At 44.5% G+C, this 22,522-nt stretch overlaps 1 protein-coding gene across 4 annotated transcripts in view; it reads right to left on the bottom strand.

Moving 5' to 3' along the window:
• Nucleotides 1-6,009: 6,009 nt before the first annotated feature.
• Nucleotides 6,010-22,522, bottom strand: part of ATG16L1 (autophagy related 16 like 1) — a 31,487-nt gene continuing 14,974 nt past the window's right edge. For 2 of the 4 annotated variants that reach the window (XM_019503749.1, XM_019503747.1), the window contains 14 exons: nucleotides 21,806-21,871; nucleotides 19,999-20,085; nucleotides 18,259-18,315; nucleotides 18,013-18,060; nucleotides 17,111-17,213; nucleotides 15,584-15,689; nucleotides 15,075-15,145; nucleotides 13,752-13,823; nucleotides 12,062-12,182; nucleotides 11,005-11,110; nucleotides 10,318-10,467; nucleotides 9,951-9,998; nucleotides 7,979-8,080; nucleotides 6,010-7,559 (listed from right to left, as the gene is read on the bottom strand). In XM_019503749.1, the coding sequence (XP_019359294.1) occupies nucleotides 7,466-7,559; nucleotides 7,979-8,080; nucleotides 9,951-9,998; nucleotides 10,318-10,467; nucleotides 11,005-11,110; nucleotides 12,062-12,182; nucleotides 13,752-13,823; nucleotides 15,075-15,145; nucleotides 15,584-15,689; nucleotides 17,111-17,213; nucleotides 18,013-18,060; nucleotides 18,259-18,315; nucleotides 19,999-20,085; nucleotides 21,806-21,871 (1,231 nt within the window). In that variant the 3' untranslated portion in view covers nucleotides 6,010-7,465. The remainder of the gene's footprint in view (nucleotides 7,560-7,978; nucleotides 8,081-9,950; nucleotides 9,999-10,317; nucleotides 10,468-11,004; nucleotides 11,111-12,061; nucleotides 12,183-13,751; nucleotides 13,824-15,074; nucleotides 15,146-15,583; nucleotides 15,690-17,110; nucleotides 17,214-18,012; nucleotides 18,061-18,258; nucleotides 18,316-19,998; nucleotides 20,086-21,805; nucleotides 21,872-22,522) is intronic. The other 2 variants (XM_019503750.1, XM_019503751.1) reach the window with 2 other exon arrangements.

Below are 22,522 nucleotides of genomic sequence, written 5' to 3' on the forward strand. Positions count from 1 at the left end.
AAGCATTAAGCAAGCAAGATTCTTTGCGTAAATCCGGTATCTTTTATTAGACCAAGTAAAGTAGTTGGAAAGAATTGGCTGTAGCCTTGCTGGCCTAAAGGATTAAGACATTCTGAAATCCCTCCTCTTGTTGGCTGGAATATTTTGGAAGAAGCAAATATGTACCCACAGGAAAAGAAATCTCCTGTCCTGCTGTAAGGAAGACATGAGATGTACTGTGGCTGCTCTGCCATACAACATTGTCACAGCACAAGTTGGAGGCAAAAGGAAGAAAGGCTATTTCTCTTGACAGCTCATTTGGCTGGTCATGATCACATTCCCTTACCTGTTCCACAAGACTAGAATTCTTTGGCTTATGTCTTGCAAAGCTGCAGTCATTAGAAGGTTAATAGTAATTTAATGTCAATGTTAATTTGATAAGGAGTATTCAATAGCTGTTGTTGGAGAGGAGGGCAGGCAGCAATGGGGAAGAAAGACATTAGTCAGCCTTTTAGGATGGACAGGGCCTCTCTGACTTCCTTTGTGCTTCTGCTGGCTGCTTTGCAAAGCCCCAAAGCTGATCAGGGCCTCTAGCCACTGCTTCACTGAAGTACTTTAAGGGCATATTTAAGAGTTAATTTTATCCATGCTGCTCAGTCCAAACCCAAAGTCTGAATGGAGACAGGAGAGATCAGCTCCAGAGATACTGTTTCCCCCCAACTTCACCTGGAAGTCTATGCCTGCTTACCCCTAAAGGGGCGTTGTGGTAGTCTACCATTCAGTTATTAGTTTTCACAGCCAAAGGCAGGATATGGCTCTTGCCAGAGCAGTAAGACATTGCTAAACCAAGTGGCAGTGATCAGCCTCCAGGAAAAAAAAAAGCCGACAGGAAAACAATGTTCAAATCTCAGAAGAAATGCCAGGTACAGATTACGAGCTTCCCTAGGTTTTCATAGAGCCTCTCTCAAAGGTGCAGGTTAGTTCCGGGTGGACAGTATACACCAGTCTACAGTCCGAATCCTTGATGCAGAGGCAGAGCAGGCGTTTTTCCACACCGTGTGCCTTATTTAATTCGATTTCCTTCTGCATTGCCCTGCAGCTGACTGCAGGCAGTTACTGCAGGACACCATGGCACTCAGCCAGCCCTTCTCAGCATAAGGGCAGAACCATAGTGACCTTGTCAAGTTCTTCCCTACTTGCCAAAAAGAGTGATAAAAACATGGTTACCTGTGGTACAGACTAATCTCCCTCCTAGGTGACAGCACAAGCCAGTTTCCCACCAAGCATCTACAAACCTCTTAAATCAAAGCTCCAGATGCCTCCCCTTCACACTTACTTCTACTGAAGACTGCATTTTATACTTTGAGACACCAGGCACTACAGTAATGGCACATACAGGCTTGGAAAGGTATTGTTCCATGTTTTAGGCAGTTCCCTTTTATATGCATATTTGCAGCCTACTTTTTCTTTCCATCCAAAAGGTCTTTTTCCCCCCCCTATAGCAGGGGTGGGCAAAATCCGGCCCATGGGCCGAATCTGGCCCATGAAGCCATTCTATCCAGCCCACGGGGCCCCTAAAAATATTTAGATAATTAGTATTTATCTGCCCTTGTTTCCTGTCAAAAATGACAGGAACCAAGGGCAGTAGGATCCAGGGGAAGCCCAGTGGGCTCCCACAACAGCAAGTCCGGCCCCACCTCCCCAGCAGGGGCTTCTGGCCTGGGAGCAAGTGGCTGCCTTCCCCAGGGCCAGAACTGCAGGTGGCAGGGGGGCGGGATAGGGAAGGAGCCTGGGGAAAAGCTGAGTGCAGGGGGAAAAAGTGGCCCCTTGCCTGCCCTGTGCCCGGCGCCCCATGCTACAGCCGCTCACAGCCCATGTGGGGCTACCTGTGCCTGCTCCAAACAGCCCTGCACAGGCTGTGAGCAGCTGCAGCAGGGAACACCCGCCCTGTGGCGAGGGGCCGCTTTCCTCCTGCCTTGCCCAGTTTTTCCCCAGGCTCCTTCCTGGGGCGGAGGAAAGCGGCCCCTCCTCCACCCCGTGGCTGACACTCCCCGCTGCAGCTGCTTGCAGCCGATGCGGCACTGTCCGGAGCAGGCACAGGCAGCCCCAGGTGGGCTGTAAGCGGCTGCAGCGCAGGGCACCAGGCACAGGGTGGGCAAGGGGCCGCTTTCTTCCCCCTTCATTCAGCACCAGCTTGTAACCCGGCTCCGCTGCCAGCCTGGGCCTCACGCTAGCTCTGGGCTCCCCCATTGGCAGCAGCTGCGGCACCCCAACTTGATGTGCTGGGCAGCGTTTGCCACCGCCACCTCTAGGCTGCCCAGCATGCAAACTCCAGGCAGGCAGCAGCAGCCAAAGCTGCCCAGTGCTGGGGGGGCTGCAGCTGCTGCTGCTGTGCACAGCCCTGACTGGTGAACCCAGAGCTGGTGCAGAGACCAGGCTGGCAGCAGGGCTGGGTTACAAGCTGGTACTGAGCATGGGGAAAAGCAGCCTCTCGCTTGCCCCATGCTTGGTGCCCCGTGGTGTAGCCACTCGCAACCCATGTGGGGCTGCCTGTGCCTGCTCCAGACAGCCCTGCGTGGGCTGCAAACACCTGCAGCAGGGAGCACCAGCCATGGGGCAGGGGAGGGGCCACTTTTCCTCGCGCTCAGCACCTTTCTTTCCTGCCAGTGAGCAGGGGGTTGGGGCTGTGCACTGCCCCCCTGCCTGTACCATAGGGCTGGGGGGCACTGGGAGCGAACAGCTGCAGGAGCCAGCGGGAGAACAGGGCCTGCACCAGTGTCCCAGGGCCAGTGCCGGTGGATCCCAGCCAGCAGGGGCTCTATAGAGCCAGGCCAGCTCCCCACTCTCCCTGCTGGTGCAGCCCAGCTCAGCTCCACAGACCCCTGCCAGCCTGTGCCCTGCTTTGAGCCCCACTGGTGCTGGCTCTGAGACATTGGCCCCAAGATGGTGACCAGGGGACAGGGCATCTATCAAGGGGCGGGGCTACCCATGTGGCCCTTGATAGCCTGCCAAAACTGGGTAAGTGGCCCTCCTCCCAAAATAATTGCCTGCCCCTGCCCTATAGCCTTCTAGATGTAGACCTATCCAATTCCTAGAGAGAAAAAAGCACAGCAAACTTCCAAAAGATCAAAAGAATCCAAGAAGCTAGAGCCATCTTCTCAGGACAAAATGAAAAGGATCCATGTTCTTTACAATCTGAAGTTACCTTTCATAAGAAAGCAGAGCAGACTCCATTCCTTTGTTCAACACCATCATAAGAGAATTTTTCAAAGGATCTTCCTAAAGTGGCAAGTTTGGTTTCCCTACTTCTAAATTACTTGAAAGTACTGTCAATTATGAAATAGCTGCACCCTTGAAAAAGCAGGTCATGACCTCATTCCCTTACCAGTGTCACCAAACTAGAATTCTTTAGCTTACGTCTTGCAAAACTGCAGTTGTTAGAAAGTTAATCAAGTTCACTCCATCTTGGAAGAGGTACAACCTGAACTAGTTAGACAGAAGTTACATGTGGCAAGTGTATGAGTGGAACTGGTGGTTATATCTTTGTTGCATAAACAATGCTTAAAAATTGTAACATTGACCTACCTTTTACCCCTTGTTTCAGAATGTTCAATGTTATTTGGCTAAGGAACATTCAACAAACAGAAGTCTCGTGCATCAGAACATTCAATCCAAATTGTTGTTTATGTTGTAGAAAAAAATTATCAACATCTTAAGCCATCCTGATCCTCTCCATCGCAACCTGCACAGTTCTTATTATGGCAGAGTTAATCCCTGGTAATCTTTCGTCTCACCGACTCATCACTTAGAATGATCCGTTTTATCTGCAATCCTCCTGAGGTCAGCTGGGCATAGGACAGGGACCTTTGTAGAGGTAGTGTAATAACACACTTCTCTGAAGAAAGTTTCTGGGAGTGGATAGAGTGCGATTCCTTCTCAAAGTGGTTCCTTCACATTTTAGAGCAATTGGTCCCCTTAGATGACAGAACTGCAGTTTTTGTTTGTCATCCTCTCCCATATTTGAAAAACAAACAAAAACCATTAACTGACTTTGCTTTCATCTCTCACCAACACAGGAGAAGATGGGCTATGAAAATACCTTAATTTTACACAGGAGAGCTGAGAGACTCCTTACCAGCTAAGAACTGCCTGCCCAGAGGAGTTTTCCACCTATTGACTCCTCTGAAATATGAACTTTCATTTCTAGCCAGGGGAACTTTTACAATCTTTTCTCTGATGCCTGATGAAGGACACTTGTGCCCGAAAGCTTGCAATTAAAGTTTTTTGCAAAAATCTTGCTGGTCTAATAAAAGATATCACCTCTACAATGAGCCCCAATTAATTTTACAAGATACAGGTCCAATAGGACTTAGATGATTAGGTTTCATTACTCCCAAGTTGGCCCTAGAGTTACCTTACTGTTTAATGTACAGGCATGGGCAAAAACCCTGCCTTCCAAGGGATTTTCTCCAGCCCACAGCAGGTCCCTCTGTTCTGCCCTGCCCAGGCACGGAGGGCAACGCAGGCTGTGGCATGTGCAGCCAGTCCTGCTGCCCCTGCGCATGCAGTGGGGCTGGGGTGGTGTGGCGGCCCGACTCCATTTCCAGGCAGCCCCAGTGCCAGCTCTTTCTGGCTGCTGCAGCTGCCAGCCCCAGTCCCCACTGCCTGGACTTCCTAGCCCATCTGCCCCACCACCAGGCAGGGTGCACAGCTGGGTGGCTGGGATGGAGCCACAGCCTGGTGGGAAGCAGTGTCAGGAGCTAGATGGGCAGGTGAGACTGAGGTAACCCTGGGATTTTGGGGTGGTGACAGTGCAGGGACAGGGCTGGGGAAGAGCTGTAATACATTCCAAGCATATCCCCGTCTGCAGAACTGGGGTTCTGCCCTGGCCCTGCACCGTCATCACCCCATGATCCCAGCCCTGGCCCTCGATGCAGCTCCCCACGTGCCCGGCTATGCACCCTGTCCATGTGGCTCCTACCTAGTCTCAACGGAGACCGCAGGACCTCAGGGCAGTGACAGCATGGGACTACGGCAGAGCCTCAGTTCTGCAAGCAGGGGTGCTGGGAGTGCATTGCAGCTCTGCCCGAGACCTGGTCCTGAGCTGTCACAACTCCTGGGGTCTCAGTGCAGACCAGTTAGGAGCCATAGGGGTAGGGCACAAGGCCACACTGACGGGAAGCTGCGTCTGGGGTTGGGTTCTTGGGGTAGTGACAGTGTGGGGCCGGGGCAGAGCTGCAATCCACTCCCTGCACATCCCTACCCATGGAACCCATGCCTATCACAGGGGCATGCAGGCAGTGGATCACAGCTCTGCATCATGCTATCACTCCCCCATGACTCTGCCACATGATCCCAGCTTTGCTCACCTGTCCCACTCCCAAACACCACTCCCCATGGGCCTGCAGCCCCATGCATAGAGTTTTGTTGAGGTGTTGTGTGAGGAGTAAGGGTGGGGGGGTGCTGACGTGGCCTGTGACAGCTCAGCAGAACTGTCTATGTAGCCCACGGGCCAAAATAATTGCCCACCCCTGGAACAGTTTTTATACCACCATTTTTTGGTCTGTATTATGAAACTGAGAGGCAAGACAGCAGTTAAAACAGCAAGGGAGAAACAGACCATCTCCTGTGATGCATTCCTGGGTGAACAGGGACAATCCATATTCCTGAATTCAGTAATCTCTCCCTCACATCAGAGTATGTACATTAACCTCTCAAGATTCAAAGATAGGTCACACTGTAAAAAAAGTACAAACAATGAGGAAGTCACTTCTTTTACTATAGTCTCAAAACAGTATTTCTGATAAAAGACAATACAGATTTGGCTATAAAGACTAATACCCCTTGGACACATACCTGTCAAGTACAGGCCACAATCCACTAATCAGCACCCTTTTCTCTCTCATGAGCACTTGTGTATGCGTATACACATGCACATACACTTTGCCAGTGAAATGGAAGTGGAGAGGAAATCTGAAAATATTTTCCCTTTTCTTTCAGGACAAATATAAACAAATTAATAAGAAATACTGTAGGTTTTAAAAGCAGAACACAGGTTTATTTACAATCAAGTTCTGATGAGCAGCTGAATAAATAAAAGATTTGCTCTGTATACTCCCAACTCCCCTCTACAGAAGTTGTCTGAATGAAGAACCAGGGTGGGGGGAGGGAGGAAGAGAGAGAGCAAGCGCACTGTTGCAGCAACCACTCTCTCTCCTAACCCTGAAATCCTTCAAAAAACACACTTCCTTAGAAAACAAGCCCCACGAAGGAAGCAAAATAAAGTGCAAATAAAAAGGCATTAACGTTGGTGGCTTGTCTTGAGGCCAATCTGACATGGAAAAATTTGGCTGGATAAAAGTTATGCCACAGTTAGTCCCACCTCAATTCCATTACCAATTTGAATGCCTGAGGACACAGGGAAAGTCCCATGCTCCACAGCAGCTGTTGTGTTGCAGCACAAAGAAATATTGCACATGTGCTCAGAGATGGGGGCAAGTGGCCTGGAACTGCCAGCACCAAAGTTCTACATTTGGGATTCAAGCCCTTAGCTCCCCTGTGCTCTACCAACAGCCTCCAGTGCAGAAGGATGGATGGACAGCAGAAGGGACTGGGCATTAAGTTCTGGTACCGGAAGTCAAGGCATAAATACATTCTTCATCACAGCAGCATGGCAGAAGTTACACATCTCTCCCACCTACTAGGTAAGAATGCAAATAAATCATCCCCAAGATTTTTGGTATCGCTGCTAGGGGACCTCTTGTAAAGAGTTTTAACAAAGGGTGCAGCTGCCCTGAGAATGAACAGTTCCCTGAAATAAAGCTCAAGCTGATGCAGGGAGTTCAGACTGCAATTGCTGGAGTGACCATGCGGTAACTGGAAGAGCTCCGCACTGAGCCAATAACTCAGGAGCCAGAGCTGTCAGAGCACTAGGACAACTGGAATTAGTTTATAACTGTTCCATCATCTTACAGATAGACTAGGACCCATCCTGTCCGTGCTTCAGATTTCCACACCCCAGGCCTAAGCTAGTCCACAGGAACAGAACACAGGAGATAGGACATGCATTAGGTCAGAATACACAGTAACTTCTTTACAGCACACTCCTGACTTGGAAGTGTCGCAGATACATTTGCATAACAGGATATTTGGCACTGCCGTCTGGTGAGGGAATCTGTCTAGTATCTTGGGCTCCATTCAGTGCATAGGTACCACATATAAAAAGGCATGACTAGTAGCACTATCATCCAGATCAGCTAATCACTTGAAAAGTCTGAGTGCCAACAGGGGGGTGACAGGCCTTCAAAGACTGACTCTGGCTCTTCCTCCTTGATTGCCTCAGAGACCTCCTCTGGAAGGCAAAGCCCACAAACTTCATAGCACACCCAAAGATGGATCTGCATTTGGGTCTCCATTCTGTCCAGCCATGGATGAGTACCCTCATATAGTGAGGCATCTGACGCTCTGCCTTTCATTCTCCTTTCAGTCAAAATTCAGACCACACGACAGCCTTGTTTCCTTTGTCCACACTGACCACATGAGCACCGGCTGGTGACCATGCCACTGCGTTGATAGAGGAGCTGAAAGGAAGTCAGGTATCCATTTAGAACAGAGTCTAATTCCACAAGAGCATTTAAGAGAAGGGGAATGATTTCCAACAAACTAATTCATTCTTGACTCATGAGACACGCATCTTTAGAAGTCAGGGAGGGATACTATTTGCTCAATTAGTGTGCACTATATTTAATGTACTCCACTGGAATCAGAGATCTTTAAGTCAGAAAAAACATGTAATCCAACAAACAAGGGAATAACAATATCTTGGCCTTAATTCCATTACACAGGACATCAACATGAATAAATAGGAGGACCTACAGATTAAAATCCCATATCCTTATCCACAGAAAACCAGAGATCTACATCTGTAATCCTAAACATCTTGGCTCCAGCAGCACCCCAGACACCTGAATCAGATTAGTCAGACACCTTCCCATCTCACCTGTGATGCTTTGCAAGAGCTGTCTCCACCTTCCCAGTAAGCACATTCCAAATGTACAGGGTCCCATCAGCTGAACCAGCTGCCACATAGCTGCCATCAGGGCTATTAAAACATATATAGTGAAGAAAAGAAAAAAAATATTAGAGTCAGCAACTTTTAGCTACACACCATCTCTCTCCACACTGTTATTCCTCGAATAAACCATGCTGACATTAGTGACTTCAGGACAGACCACACTACCAAAGGCTGAGGTATGAACAGCTCTTATTCACACCAGCTAGCAAAGAGTTGGCAAAAAAACAAAACAAAACTCCAAAAAATCAATGGGTTTTCAAACCAGGTGATGATTTCACACCCAGCATTTCATAAGGAGATCTGCTAGGCATAAAAGGGGGATTTTGGATTAGTCAAACTCTGGGCCTTTGTTTCCCCATCTGTAAAACAGGGATAATACGACTGATCTTTGAATTTTAGGAATGAACATTCCCTTTTGCTCTACTTGACTCCTAACATTAGGCAGCTAAATGAAAGTCTCTCATAACAACTAAAGGCCTCAAGAACAGGTTTCCCTTGTGCTAGATTGCTTACACATGTGATACAGAAGTTTATCATCATCTACAGGGTGGGGGGACAGCTATGAGGGTAAAAACTTCACAAAGTGCACAAGATAAGCCATATCTATATACACATGCCAGTCCTAGTTCCCTTGCCGCGTGCTTTAAATATTAAAAAAAAGGTTAAAGGTTAAATCTTAGCCTCTCTCTTTCAGTTTTAAATCGAATCCCCTTTATTCTACTGTTTAAAAATATTAACGTTTATTAGGGGAGGAGGCAGTATTTCACATGTTCAATATCTCAAACACTTCCCATTAGAAGACACTATTTTCAATTGCTCAGAACTTCTTACACTAGCCCCTCAGGCTAAAATTTCCATTGTGGAGTGGATAACTGAGGCTTTTTTTTTTGTGGAAAATTTGTAGCAAAATGTTTTTGCTCTTTTCTTCTTGAGAGTGATACAAGAAAAAGTTTCACATATTAAAACAAATTTTAACAATTGTTTCCTTGAGAACTTTCAATGTCTACACATTTTGGGAGGTGGACAAAATTTGGCAGGAGGAGCATTCTGCTGTCAAGGACATGCCTCTTCTCATTCCTGAGAAATGCTGCCTAAATCTGACCAGGTTATAAACCTCTGAATAACTGTAGCTCACACATGTTCAACAGAGTCTGTCAGAATCTGACAGCTACATTCTGTGAAGATGCTCTGAAGATTCGCACACATTCCAATTCAGGGTGGCAGAAGGAAGAGTAAGTGTTCCAAGCTGTTTTAGTGCTAGAACTGAGAAGAGGATGTTTTCCAGGAGTAAGGGCACTGTGAGCAAACTGGCATGACCCCAAAGCAGACAAGAGATCCCAGAACTCACTAAATGCAAAAAATGGGAAGAGACAGACTACAAAGAAAGGAAAAAGGCTGGAGTCTCCTTCCACCTCAGGAAAGTTATTTTAAATGTTTCAAGGGGTCAAAATTGAAGTTGTATAGATAATATTAATTCTGACATTTTCTTGATCTTGCAACCTAAATGTTCTTTTAATGTATTTTTGTGTGCAGTGAACTCTACCTGTACCATCTTCCCTGAATTTTACAGATGCTAAAGTTTTTCGACGTCTAACTTTGAAGACCCATTTAGCCATAGTGACTGCAAATTTGTAAGTGTGCCTGTGAAGATCTAATGGTTAGCAGTGCTGACTACAGTAGAACTTGCAAAAATAATTTCAGAATTAGTAATATAACATAAAACAAGAAACAATTAGTGGACATGCATATGTTGAGTGCTAATTAGCTGGTCCAGAACCCAATAACTCCCCCACCCACCACCCCCACACAAACAATACCACAGGTTGTCAAGCAAACAAGCATTTGCTGCTTCCCTTCCATCTGAAACTCCATTCAGTTTCCCCATTTGGCCTCTTACCTGAATACAACTCTGGTCCAGTCAGATCCGCATTTGAATCCCTGGGCACTAAAGTAAATTAAAACCAGACAGTCATTACTTTCCTTTACTATGAGTCTTGAGAAAGCCAACTCTTTATAAAAGGGCAAAATGAAGATAACTGTACATGGTGGTACAAAATTTATTTCCTGACCAATGCAAGGCATCTATCCCTCAGCAGCTCCTTGCATTGTGCAGAACTGCTCTCCTGCTTAGGCTGCCACCATTTTTTTGAGGCACAAATAATGGGGATTAGCACTCTTCATCAGACAGGTGGATGAAGAGCCAAGGAAAAACTACACTATGCTACCGAGTCACCTACTTTAGAGGTGATGGAGACCATACTCACCTGAAGGTCTGTTTGACAGCATTAACCCGTAGATCAATGACCTTCAGCAGATCGTCTCGGGAACAGGTTAAAAGCTCTGTTCTCTCTGGATTCAGGTCCAAAGCAGTGATCCTCCCAAGCAGTTCCAACTCCTGTACTATGCTTTCAGACCTGAAGACAAAGAACAGCATGAGTTATTTGGGGCTGAAAATCCTGTCACCTATCAAAATCTGCATCCTTACACTTCTCCCCTTTGTAAAGGCCTGGAAAAAGAGGGATTCTTTGAGTTCTTCATACATTCTAGATTTCCTGACCAAGGTCCCACCCATACTGCAACTAATATATGCCTAGTCAAAGACTAGAGCAGATTTCCTCCAGAAACAGTCAGTGAAACTGAAAAATAGTAAAAAAGACAGGAATTGAGTAATATAAGGTATTTCCTTTCCCAGAACAAGGCTTCTGTTTACATAAAGACACCCTGCTCTTAACAGCTTAGAATAACCAGAAACTGTAACGTGTGACAAAGGTAATTCACCCTTGGCACCCTCACATTCCTGTAACAAATACTCTAAACAGTCCAGGAAGAACAGGAGATTGCAATCCAGGTTCCAATTACATTGTTTCATGGGCTTCCAAATAATTCTTTAACATTTCTTACACTCTTCCCACATTTACCCCCTTCCACCCTGCTTGAAAGGGTGGTTTTACCTTATGTCCCAGAAGCGAACTTTCTTGTCAAAATGTCCACTCATTACACACTGCTCAGTGCAGACTATATCATTGCAGCTAGATCCTGCAAACACTGTTTTTATACCTAAAAAGGGAAAGTCACTGGTAAGACTTTGGGCTAGACAAGTAGTTAACAGGAGAAATAAAAATCATCCTCTAAGAATCAAAGATGCCAGAAAAATCCTGCAGCTACACTGAAACTTCTGCACTGTGAAGGACTAAGGGAAGAAAAGCAGTCTTGGACAACAATCTTGCTACATCAAGAATGCTTAAGTGCCAGTCTACAGAAAAATTCTTCAGTAGCTTGTTGTAAGGAAAACATTTCTGCTACAAGTGAACTGAACCTTATTATTTGCTTTACTTAAGACACAAAAAATACCAGTAAGGTTCCCAAGAGGGGCCTAAGCTCAGCTAAAAGATCCAACTTGCCTCCAAGTTTATAGGAAAGAATAAGAACTTTATCCTACATGCTGAAGGACAAAAGGGTCCACAGAATACAACTGTCTGATCAACCAGATGTAGACCACAGTCTCCTCTTCTTTCTCCCCCTCCCCCCATCCAGGAAGTAGCTAGGCCCGATTTGCTTTCTGCAAATTTATGAATCACAGTAGAAGATACTACAGTTTCCTACTCTTTGGATACCATGAGTATGCTTGCATTGGGGTGATAAACAATACTATTATGATGCCAAGAAAAATATGCCCTGCACACCTATTCCTAGTCCTTGTGCACTGCCCTTGGAAATAAGGTGGCAAAGGCACCCCTCACATTTCACTCAAGATATTGGGTTCTAGTGTGCTCAATGTAGCAGTTTTGGATGCCTCCAAGGTGCCCTCACTACCTCATTTTGGAATAGACGCACACAGAAAAGCAAGGGTTAAGTCCCCAGTGGCATAACTGAACTTGCTGCCATTGTGGTGTCAATGTATCCAAAGAATAGTACAACTCCCTTAAGATTAACACTTCCATTTACATACAATACGGGGAACTGAAGGTGGACAGAACACAAAAGTGTACAGTGCTGGGATGGACTTACAAACTTTGCTGCGCAGGTCCCAAAGCTTGAGGGTCCGGTCATGACTCCCAGAAACAATGCGCGCATTGTCTAACAAAAACTTGGCTGACAGGACTTTACCACTGTGACCTGTCAGGGTGTGCTAGGAAAGAGGAGATTTAGACGGTTTAAGTAAGCAGTCTTAGCTACTCTTGCTCTCTTTCCTCCTGCCTCTGTGGGGTCTTGCCACTCAGCAATTTAACATGGACACTGTCAGGGTGCATACATATGAACATCTGGAAGCTTTTCAGAAAGGAAACAAGAGGGCAGCAGCTGGTAAAGTGACTGAATGAGTTGAGAACAATTCACACATAGCAAAACTCTTCCAAATTAGTATTCCTTCATCTAAATTTAAAGCCAGAGCTGGTTTCAATACAGCTGAATCATTCTCAGGTTGTTCACACAACAATTAGAACTGCTGCCCTTTTGAAACTGTCCCACACTGTCCACGTACCAAGAAACAGTTCCATAACTCAATCTAATGTCTGAGGAAAGGGCTGGGTCACAAAGAGCTTCCATTAGGGCTAGTAGGGTTGGAGTGCTGCTGTAGCCAAGATGGTCCAGAAAAATCTCAAGAGGCATTTTGTGATATTGGCTTCTGTAGCAGGGCATTGAAATAATGTCTGCTCCTTTAAGAGAGCAAGCAGCCTGTGAGGCTGCTTGCAGGTGGCAGAGGGGAGTTGAGGGACTCTCCTTACCATAAGATGGAGCAAGCTGGAGCTATACAAGCCCAGAGCCTGCACTGGTCAGGGAGTCTCTCTCCCCAGCACCATGAAGTGCTGGGGAGAGAGGATGAGGAGCTCCTGGCTGCAGGGCACAGGGCTCCTGCAGAGACCTGAATTTTGCTAAACAATTCTGCAGGCCTGGAAACAGATGCAAGTTTGCTGAGCAGAGAAAGATCGGGTTACAGGGAAGTGGCTTGCTTTTGTTTTATGTTAACCTAGAACAGGGTTTTTCAAACTTTTTTTTAACAAGTGTACCTCTTCTGGTGGCAGCAACCAGACACAGAGTGGGGGTGTGGGGAAGGCAGAAGGGGGCAGCCACTACCCAACACCCCATGCTACTGCCACCACTGCCACTGGACCCCACTTTCCTGTGGCCGGTCATACGTGTGGCTCCATGGGCTGCTGACAGGCTGCATGAGGCTGTCAGCAGCCCATGGAGCCATACATGTGACCAGCCGTGGCAAAACAGCACGTGGTGACGGCACAGGGCAGTGGGTAGTGACGGTGGTGCGGGGTGGTAGCAGCGGCCGCCTGAGAGGGGCGCAGCCACACAGGGGCCAGGGCTGCGGCGCCCAACTTTGTTTTATCTGCCTTCCCATGCCATATTACAAGGTTTGTTTCCTTAGACTGAAATATGTAACATCAAAATGCTCCACACAAGGTATACTTTGTAATGGTGTACATGCAGAAGAGGAAGGAACGCTCATACGTTTCATCACTACTTGCTAGGTAAGTTTTCTTAAAGTGTGCATGCAGAGACCAAAGCTAGTAGGTTATGCTGTGAAAGATCCTTATAGTTAAAAAGTCAATTAGAATTGTGCAAGAATAAACTGTGGCTAGATCCTGTAACTACTACAGACACCAGGAAATTGCAGATTCCATAAACATACAGACAAAGAATATGGGCAGAAGCAAGCCATTGTGCTAGACTCCTACAGGAGACTTACACGTAACCGATAGTCATCAACTGTCCAGATTCTGCTGGCAAAGTCATTTGAAGCTGCTAAAAGGTAAGAGCCCTGTGAAGACAAAAGTAATTTAGGGAAATTTCTCAGTCATGGGGGGGATTAACCATCTACATGCAGCCAATATTTCCAAATGGTCTCATTAAAAAAAGAGAGAGTTCTATGAATTTTCATACACACAACCCAGACATCTCCATTCTGAACAGTAAAGTGCTGGTTGGCATTTTAGATCTTACAGGGATCAGTTTAAGGAATAATGATATTTTATACCATTTTAAGCCAGTGTCAATTACTCCCATAGGTCTGATGACCAAAGTATTAGAAACATATAACAGGGTTCACTTTAGAGCCATACTACCAAGAAAGCACTTGAAGAAGAAAACAGCAGCAGAGTACCAGCTGAGGTCATGGCCTCTGAAGACTTTCAATAATGATGTCACTTTTTATATGAGACAAGTCCACCGATTCCCCAAGGCAACTTAACCTAAGTGAAAAGATGGTAATCATGATGCTGGTAGGGACAGATACTTTTTGCATCTCAGCACCACTCTCCATAATCACTTCTTTTAACTGGTACTATGATGTTAGGATTCTCCAACAATTTAACTTTACCCAGCTTCTTTTTGGGCCAGGCTTATTTAACCCATAGCTCCAGCATCTGCTGTTGTGCCCGACTGGACCACTCAAAGGAGTGAAATTAGCTCAGTTCCTATCAATTTCACTTCCATCCATTCAGTTCTGATTGGTGTAAATGAAAATTAACTAAATCTAATCAGGTAAGGGGAGATACACATGTAGTTAAGCCTTACAGTTGACAAAGGCATACAGCAAAACCATAGCATTGTTGAGGTTGAAGCAAGAGACAGTAGAGTGCTGAAAGTTTGTGGAAGTGCAATACTTTAGACAATGGAGGCCTTTCAGCATTCAGAGACTTCAGCATAACTTAGTGGTCAGGGTTACATTCATAAGCTGTACAAATGTCATAGAACCAAAAAAGATACAATTTTCAGATGTCATGGCATTCATGAGACAGCAGTGCAACTTCATGTTTTGGGAAAAGCCTAATCTAGTTTTAAAATTTTCCACGTCACAAAATCTGAATAGTGGGATATTGATTAGCACTACAAGAACTATAGGACTCAACTCAAACAGATATTTTACGTATTTGTCACTTACTCCCGCAGGTACTTTACCTCATTTATTTAGTGGTGCATTTAGAAGTATGAGCATGGAAATTGGTGAAAGAGCACAAAACTACTGAAAATTATTTTTCCCCCAGGCAAAGGGTATTATAAAAATACTTACAGCACTGTCAAACTCAATGCTTGTAATTCCTGCATTACTGCCGGAGAGGGAGCCCTTTAGCTCACACTTATCTGTAGGAAGAAAAACAATCAAGCAACAGATCACAGTAGGAGCTGTTATAAACAGAGGAAAATATCTGACCTTTAGTGGTGGTTCCATTTGGCCTACCCTGCACCTTTACTTATTACTACACACACACACCCCACAACCCCACTGTGTAACTATAGAGTAGCATGACTTTGGATCAGGTTACCTATATCTGCTTTTATTCTACATTTTACCCCAGAAACAGTAAAGTCAGCTTATCCACCATAAGAGACTCACAATTCCACAGTGCACTTTTTGGGTCTAAAAATTGTACACTTAGCTCAAGAACACCAGCAAATGAGCCCTGAGCAGAAAAATTTGTTTTTCATAATCCCCCTGCAAGGGATTTGAAGTTTAGCAGAATAAGTAGTGTTCTTAGTTACTTATATCTCTTCATACTGAACTCCTGAGTGGAAGCTTACCTCCAAAGACTTCCCAGAGTTTAACCCTCCGGTCCATGCCTCCTGTTGCTAGTAACCGAGAGCCAGGACTGAACTGCACTGCATTCACTTCCCCATCATGTGCATCCTTGGGGAAGGGGAGAGAAGAGAAAAAAAAAAAAAGAGAGCCACCCAACTGGTTTAGTACAGACCTGGTAGCCTCTAGGAACATGCAGATTGAAGTGTGCGCACACACTAACTAGTTCAAGCCTGATCATTCTTCAAATCCAGAAAGTCCACACCAAATAAAATCAGCAAACCTTTTCTAGATGAGGACAAATTAGTATCACAAGAACACAGGTGGATTACTATAACCAGGTACTTGGATACATATAGGAAGCCTTTGGGATTTGTTCAGCAACCACAGAGTCAGCTCAGATAGAAGAGCATTCAAATTAATGACCATTTCACAAACCAGTTTGACCCAATGTTTTCTATATAAAAATACAAAGATGTAGCATTGCCCTTCATGAAGCCAGAATCAAAATTGGCCTCATCGTTCCATAATAATGCACCCAAGAGGTCTCAGCTTGAAAACTTGAGATCATGCACAGCCAATCAAGACACTCCAAACCCTCAGCTCCTTTTAAGTGGTTCTGTTGGATGACATTCAGTACCATGTCTCCTTACACTGTGGAGACCTGGAACTGAGCTTACCCCAAGCTGTCAGCAGTATCTCCTCCATCACAGCACTACTAGAGTGTGATGGGATAAAGGGAGACTGTTGGGAGCTAGGAGGGTAATAGAAGTGCATTTCCTGTGCATTCAGACCTTTTACTATTCATCATTGACCTCAGAGAGACATATTCATTAAATCAGCACAACAAAGGAATGAACATTTAGTCTACAAAGGATGTACCTGCACCTGGATGCATCTACATGAGATATATACTGTGGAGTAGACTAATCAGCTCCACAGTAAATATCTCATGTCTACATGTATGGCCCTACTAGGCTGCTGGAAACTAATAAATTCTGCAGCAGTGCACGCATACACACTGACACAGCTGGCTGGGGTGTGAGGGTGCTTCAGTGTGGGGGCTGCCTGCTGGCTAGCCTTGCACTGGAGCACCTTCTGCATCATGTTGAGCCGGGGTGCAGCAGGCCCAGGCTGGCAGGCTGACCCCCTGGACCCTCTGCCAGCCAAGGCTGTTCTGACTTGGCTTAACATGCTGTGGGTCCAAAGCATACATTAAAACAGCACACCTAGGGGCAATAAACTCAAGCACAACATGTGCTGGAATTTATTACTGAGTGCTAATAGCTCATGTAGATGAGCCCCCTATGTTCTTGTTCTAAGGCATCTAGGCCAAGGACAAAGCCAGCACAGGTTAAATGTGCAAAGTAACACTACTGATTCAAAAGTTACTCTCTCATCTTCAAGTGCTACCCAGAGCAGTTTCAACAAGGAGAACTAGATACCTCAGTAGTTGCTGCTACTCAGTGATCAAGTTCTCCCCTTAGGCAGCAAGAGTCTGCAAAAGACTTGTATTCCCTGGATGTACTTACAAAAACACACACAGCAGTACTGGGCACTCTCACTTCTTTGCTGGAGACTGGATGTGTCTCTACATTGTCTTGCGGGGTGGGGAATGAGGACAGAGAGCGCCTCCTGAGATGGGATGTAAAAGAAAGTAATTTTAAATATAGGAGCAAACTTGGCTTGTCTTTAAGTGGCAGACAGACCTTGATGATTTCATCTACACTGTAGGCTGTGAATGAGAGAAGGGCAGAAGTCCTATCTTCATTCTTCCCCCCAACCCACCTCCACCCCACCCCTGGGATTTCAGCTAGTAATCTGTCAAAGTAATGTGCTGTGTCCTCTCACAATTTTCTACATTTCACTGTAGGCCTATACTTTCTTTCTATCTAGTTTAGCCTAGAAGCCAACTAAGGTTATCAGAAGTCACTGACCACCTAACCCTTGAGCAGTCATGCTTTCTAAAAACATAAGAGAAATTATGGACCCTGTGAGTTTAAGACCATCTGACTCACCGCTGCTAATTCAGACTGCACAACAGCAGCTATGACAGGATTTCAGACAGTGGAGTTCTGCATTTAAAATCCCAGGCTCCATTCTTTATTAAAGGAAGATAGTCTAACACAATTAACACAGAACTCAACCTAACAAAAAAAAAACTCAGCTTTGAGGGACAGGTTACTGACCTGTCACTGGTGATAACCTCACTTAATTTAAATATCCCAATTAGAGGGGACAACTTCCGTCATTGCAAATGACAGCCAAATCCACACATCATCTCACTCAGAGCAATGGGCTGCAACTCAGCAACTGTGGAAAGTTTTTAGCCAAAGGTAAGACATTTGAAGCCTAGTCAGGGAAAGGAAGCTGGGTTCCACGTTACTTCAATGTCACATTCACATGCTGGACTAAGAGTGGATAATGTTTTCACCTGGCAGTATCAGAAGAGTGATGTCCCAAAAGGGGAGACTCAGACAGACTGGAGGGAAAGGTCAGAGGTCAGCACACGGCAAGATGGAAGAAACAGGAAGTTGAGGAGAACAAAAAGAAAAAAGAAAAGCAGAAGCTAGAAGAAAGGCTGACATTAAGACATTTGTTTGTATTCCTTGAATCACTGAAATTCTGGTGTTCATTGAAATCAATGTATTAAAAAAAAGGTAAAGGTGTTCTAACATACCCAAAGATATTAGTGATAGAGTCCAGAAGGCCTCCAGCTGGCTGGGAGAATCGCTTACTAAAGAGGAGGGAGGACAGATTTAAACTTGGTGAACAGTTCAAGTAAAGATTAATAAACAAACAGCCCACTGCATCAAGTATACAGGAAGACACCCTCCCTTTCAGTCACACTCAAGAGGGGAAAAACCCAGAAGAGGGCAGCAGCACCAGCTTGGAATACATATTTGAGGGTGAAGATAGGGAAAGGAGGAAACCCCTTCACAGATACCCAAGTTTTAAAGAAAGAGATTTTTTCAAATGTAAGCAATTTACCAGGTCTTAACAGAGTTTTAATCACTTACACGAATCCCTATTCTCAGTTAGTTCTTCCTTTGCTGCCGTTGTAATATGAAACACACTTAAATCTAGATAATAAGTTACAGCTTTTCAGCAGTTTTTTAAAGTCCAGAAAGCCCTTTTCCTTTATGTGGGTAAATGCCACCATAATATAGGGAGCATATTAAAAATAGCAGCATAATACTTATTGCATTATTTCTGTTTGTAACCTTTACTCTGCTTAAGGATCAAATTCATTCATTGCTTCCCAGGCATTGGCTTAGTTCCTTTCTAAACAAAACAAAGAACAACATAACAGGTGCTGATAGATGTGGGGGACCCCCCCCAAACAAAAAAACCCCCAAACACTACTAGAAGAGGCAGCGCATTAGTCATCTGTTTAGATTAGGTGCTTCAGCAGGACGTTTTGGTGCTTTTATCTAAAGCTGATTCAATAAGCTATTAGATAAAAGCACCAAAAAAACCCACTGCTGAAGCGCCCAATCTATACAGACACTGGGTGAGTCAAGTCCAGCTAATGCAATGCCTCTTTTGGGCATGTGCTGAGCTTGGTACAGGGCCCCCAGAGTTTAAGGTAAAGCACTGGGGGGGGGCAGTGTTTAATGTCTGTAAGCAGCCAACATGTGCACTGTGTAAAGGAACAGGAATCTCTAGCGCAAGCACTGCATACGACAAAGGCTAACCTTAAAACAATGGTAATTATCCCATCTCTAACTCCGCACCCTGGCTTGTTCCAATACCCATGCCTACTTGGTCTTCCTATACTATATTGGGGGGAAAAACTCTATCAAGGTAGGAATGTCAAACTCATCTGGCCCACAGCCTGAATGAGTCACCAAAGCTGAATCCACAGGCTAGATCTGGAGTGCAAAGCCATGTCATCTAGCCTGTGGAATTGCTTAAGAGGCCAGAAATTTGGCATCAGCAACATTAATTTCTACAGTCCTAGAGTCACGGCAGTTGCCACTCATCCCACTGCCAGCTTTCTGGCCCCATGAGCTTTGATAGGGCTGGCTATTTGGCATGAGGATAAGCAACAGCTAAATTTCAGGTCCTGTGGGAAGCACTGCGGGCCATATGACAACTCTACAGGCCAGATCCTTGTCTGCAGGCCATATCTTTAATGACCCTGAGTCAGGATATGGATAAATGCACACTTTAGCCACTTTAAAAGGGAAGAGAGACTGCTGCTTAGGAGCGTGTGCAGCAGCAGTTACAATCTAAATATTACCCTTGTATGTGCCTGTAATGACACAAGTTAGCAGGATCCAAGTTGTACGTGGACCAAAACCAGCCTAGCCCTATAGAATCATGCAGTCGGAAGAGCTGCATAGTAAGCTTGTGTTGGTATACTTTAAGAGCAATATAATTGTTGTCTCTCTCTGTATACTCTCAGTCTACACACCTGGATGTCCGGTTGACAGCTCGAACTGGGGATGTCTCCTCAGCTGGGTCAAAGGTTTCATCTGCAAGCACTTCAATATCATCATCCCTGGAGAAATTCAGAAACATGCCTTTGAGTCAGTCAGACGAGGCTCATCTTTAAGAACTCCCTTTATCAACCCCTCAAACAGAAACATCAATTGTATTCAAGTGCATGAATATCCTTCCCCACATCTTAGATTGAAGCTTATTTACATAATGCTGCAATTTGGTTGGTCACTTATAGTAATGGATGCTACATGCTGAAGACAGTGAATGAGCACAATAGAATTTATGCACAGGATAAAAAAAACAAACCAAACAATCTGTAAGTTACATGGTTTAATACCTATAGATTTTAGCTCTTCCTTCACCTAGAATTCAAGCCAACATTTAATAAAAACATCTTAATTTTCTTTCTTTCAGCCCATCTTTAATAATTAGAGATCAAGCTGAGATTTGAAGTACAGAAGGAAGATTAGCCTACATGTGTTTACTACAGTGTTCCTGTATCTTCCTCTCAGGAAAATCTCATGGAAGAACAACCATGAAGAGATCTCATTCTGAAAGACTGGCATCTCCTGTTCTCTCACTAACACTATTTAAAAAAAAACACAACAACAGCAACACACAAAACAAACCCCTGTGTTTTCAACTTCAAGGGGAAAGTGTTTTAGACATATTGTTTAATAATGTTAATATTCAGACTATTCCATCTATGTTTACATGAATGCCTAGGGACAGAAGAAAAGAAAAATCATTGTTCTTGTTGACTGGACAGGTTTTCAATAGGAAATGTGAACAAATGGTCAGCTATAATTTTGCTACTGCAAGAATCACTCTTCATGTAAGCCAGAAGCACAGGAACATCAAAATATTTCTTGGTAAAAAAAATTAGTGACTCTACAAACCATGTATTATATAAAACTTACATTGCCTCAGTAGTGCCCTCTCCTCCCTCATTTGCTCACTTCTCCCTGCTATACCTAGACACTTCAAGAGGTACTGTTCCAACTCTTATTTTGAAGCTATGGGTTACTGTAATTTTCTTAAGATTATCAGAAGCCTGATTAGAAGTATGTATAGCAGCAACTGTTCAGTGGAATCAAAGAATAAAAATACACAGAGACACAGATGAGATAACCCAAGAGGAATAAATAACATGGGACAAAGAGCTCCTGAGAAGGACAGACTACTCTTGGTAATTCCTATACCCAGCCTGCCAGGGACAGCCATTCTGCACCACCATCATTTACTGTCAAGCAAATCTACAGCGTGGAAGTAATCAATGTTATTTTTCAAATTGCGCAGACTCTGCTCTTACAGAAAGTCTTCCAACACTGCTATATCTAGTCCTGACTATTTTAAAACACAAGGCTTTCTAGAGGTTGTTGCTTCAGAATCAAAAGAAACAGTCTGGTTGCCACAAATATTACAAAAAAGAGAAATTGGTTTCTGCTGAGAAGTTTCAATTCACCATATATACCACCCATAGGACTTTCAGGCTTTAGTTTTTGTTCTTAATCAGTCACAATAGGAATCCCTAATCTAAAGACAGACAAATAAGGGGAGCTACATCTTATTTTTTAATTTAAGCTAAGATTTCCAGTTTAAGAATCATGTCACAATTAGTGGAAATAATGGAGACATCATTTACCCAATGTCTCCATAAAATGCACACTTGCATGGTAAGGATTGGAAAAGGCACTGTTCTAAACCAGGCAACAGATGCAAAGGATTTCTCTTCCACACCTCTGGGATCTCTCCTGCCTGAAATAAGGATGACTTACTGTTCAACAGGCAGAGGTTCTTTGGCAGCTTCTGCCAGTTCTTTCTGCAGTCTGGCTTGCCGTCTCCTAGAGGAAAAAAGAATGCATACTTATTTGAACGAAGTCAGGAACATCTTCCTCAATCCCAATTCAATTAGCCTCCAAAATTCTAACAGGTTTTTATAAAATGTTCAACTGCAGCTGCAGGTATGCAAGATGACCAGAAAGAAGACACTGAAAAGATACATTTTATAATACAGAGAAGAAACTCTGCTTCTGATAAGTTGGTGTGCAAATTTAGCCTTCAATAAATAAAGATTCAATCCCTTTAGGTTCAGGCATATCCTTTTAGTATGATACACAAAGTAATTAGAGGCCCTATTTTTAAAGGTAATTCCACAGACACAAAATCTTAAGTCAACCCTGTCTCCAAAGAATCCTGCCCATCAGCCTTTACTGCAGAGTATACAGAAGGCTGTTTCACGAATTGCTATAATTGCAATGACCTTCATTTCATTCTTGTACTTCTAGTTATCCAAGGAAGCAGCTGCCTGTCCTCCCATTTGCCTCCCCCCTCCCCATCCCTGTCTTGTGCTTGATTTTAGGACACAGGGTCATGTGTCGTTCCCCAACCCCCATGTGTTAAATGATGGGGAGGGACTTCATCTTTTAATTGAGTAAATACAGTAATACAATTGTATGCTGCTAATATACATGCATCACAATGCAATAACAGGG

This window comes from Gavialis gangeticus, unplaced genomic scaffold (assembly GCF_001723915.1).
Source record: "Gavialis gangeticus isolate Ggan-Ray unplaced genomic scaffold, GavGan_comp1, whole genome shotgun sequence".
NCBI lineage: Eukaryota > Metazoa > Chordata > Crocodylia > Gavialidae > Gavialis > Gavialis gangeticus.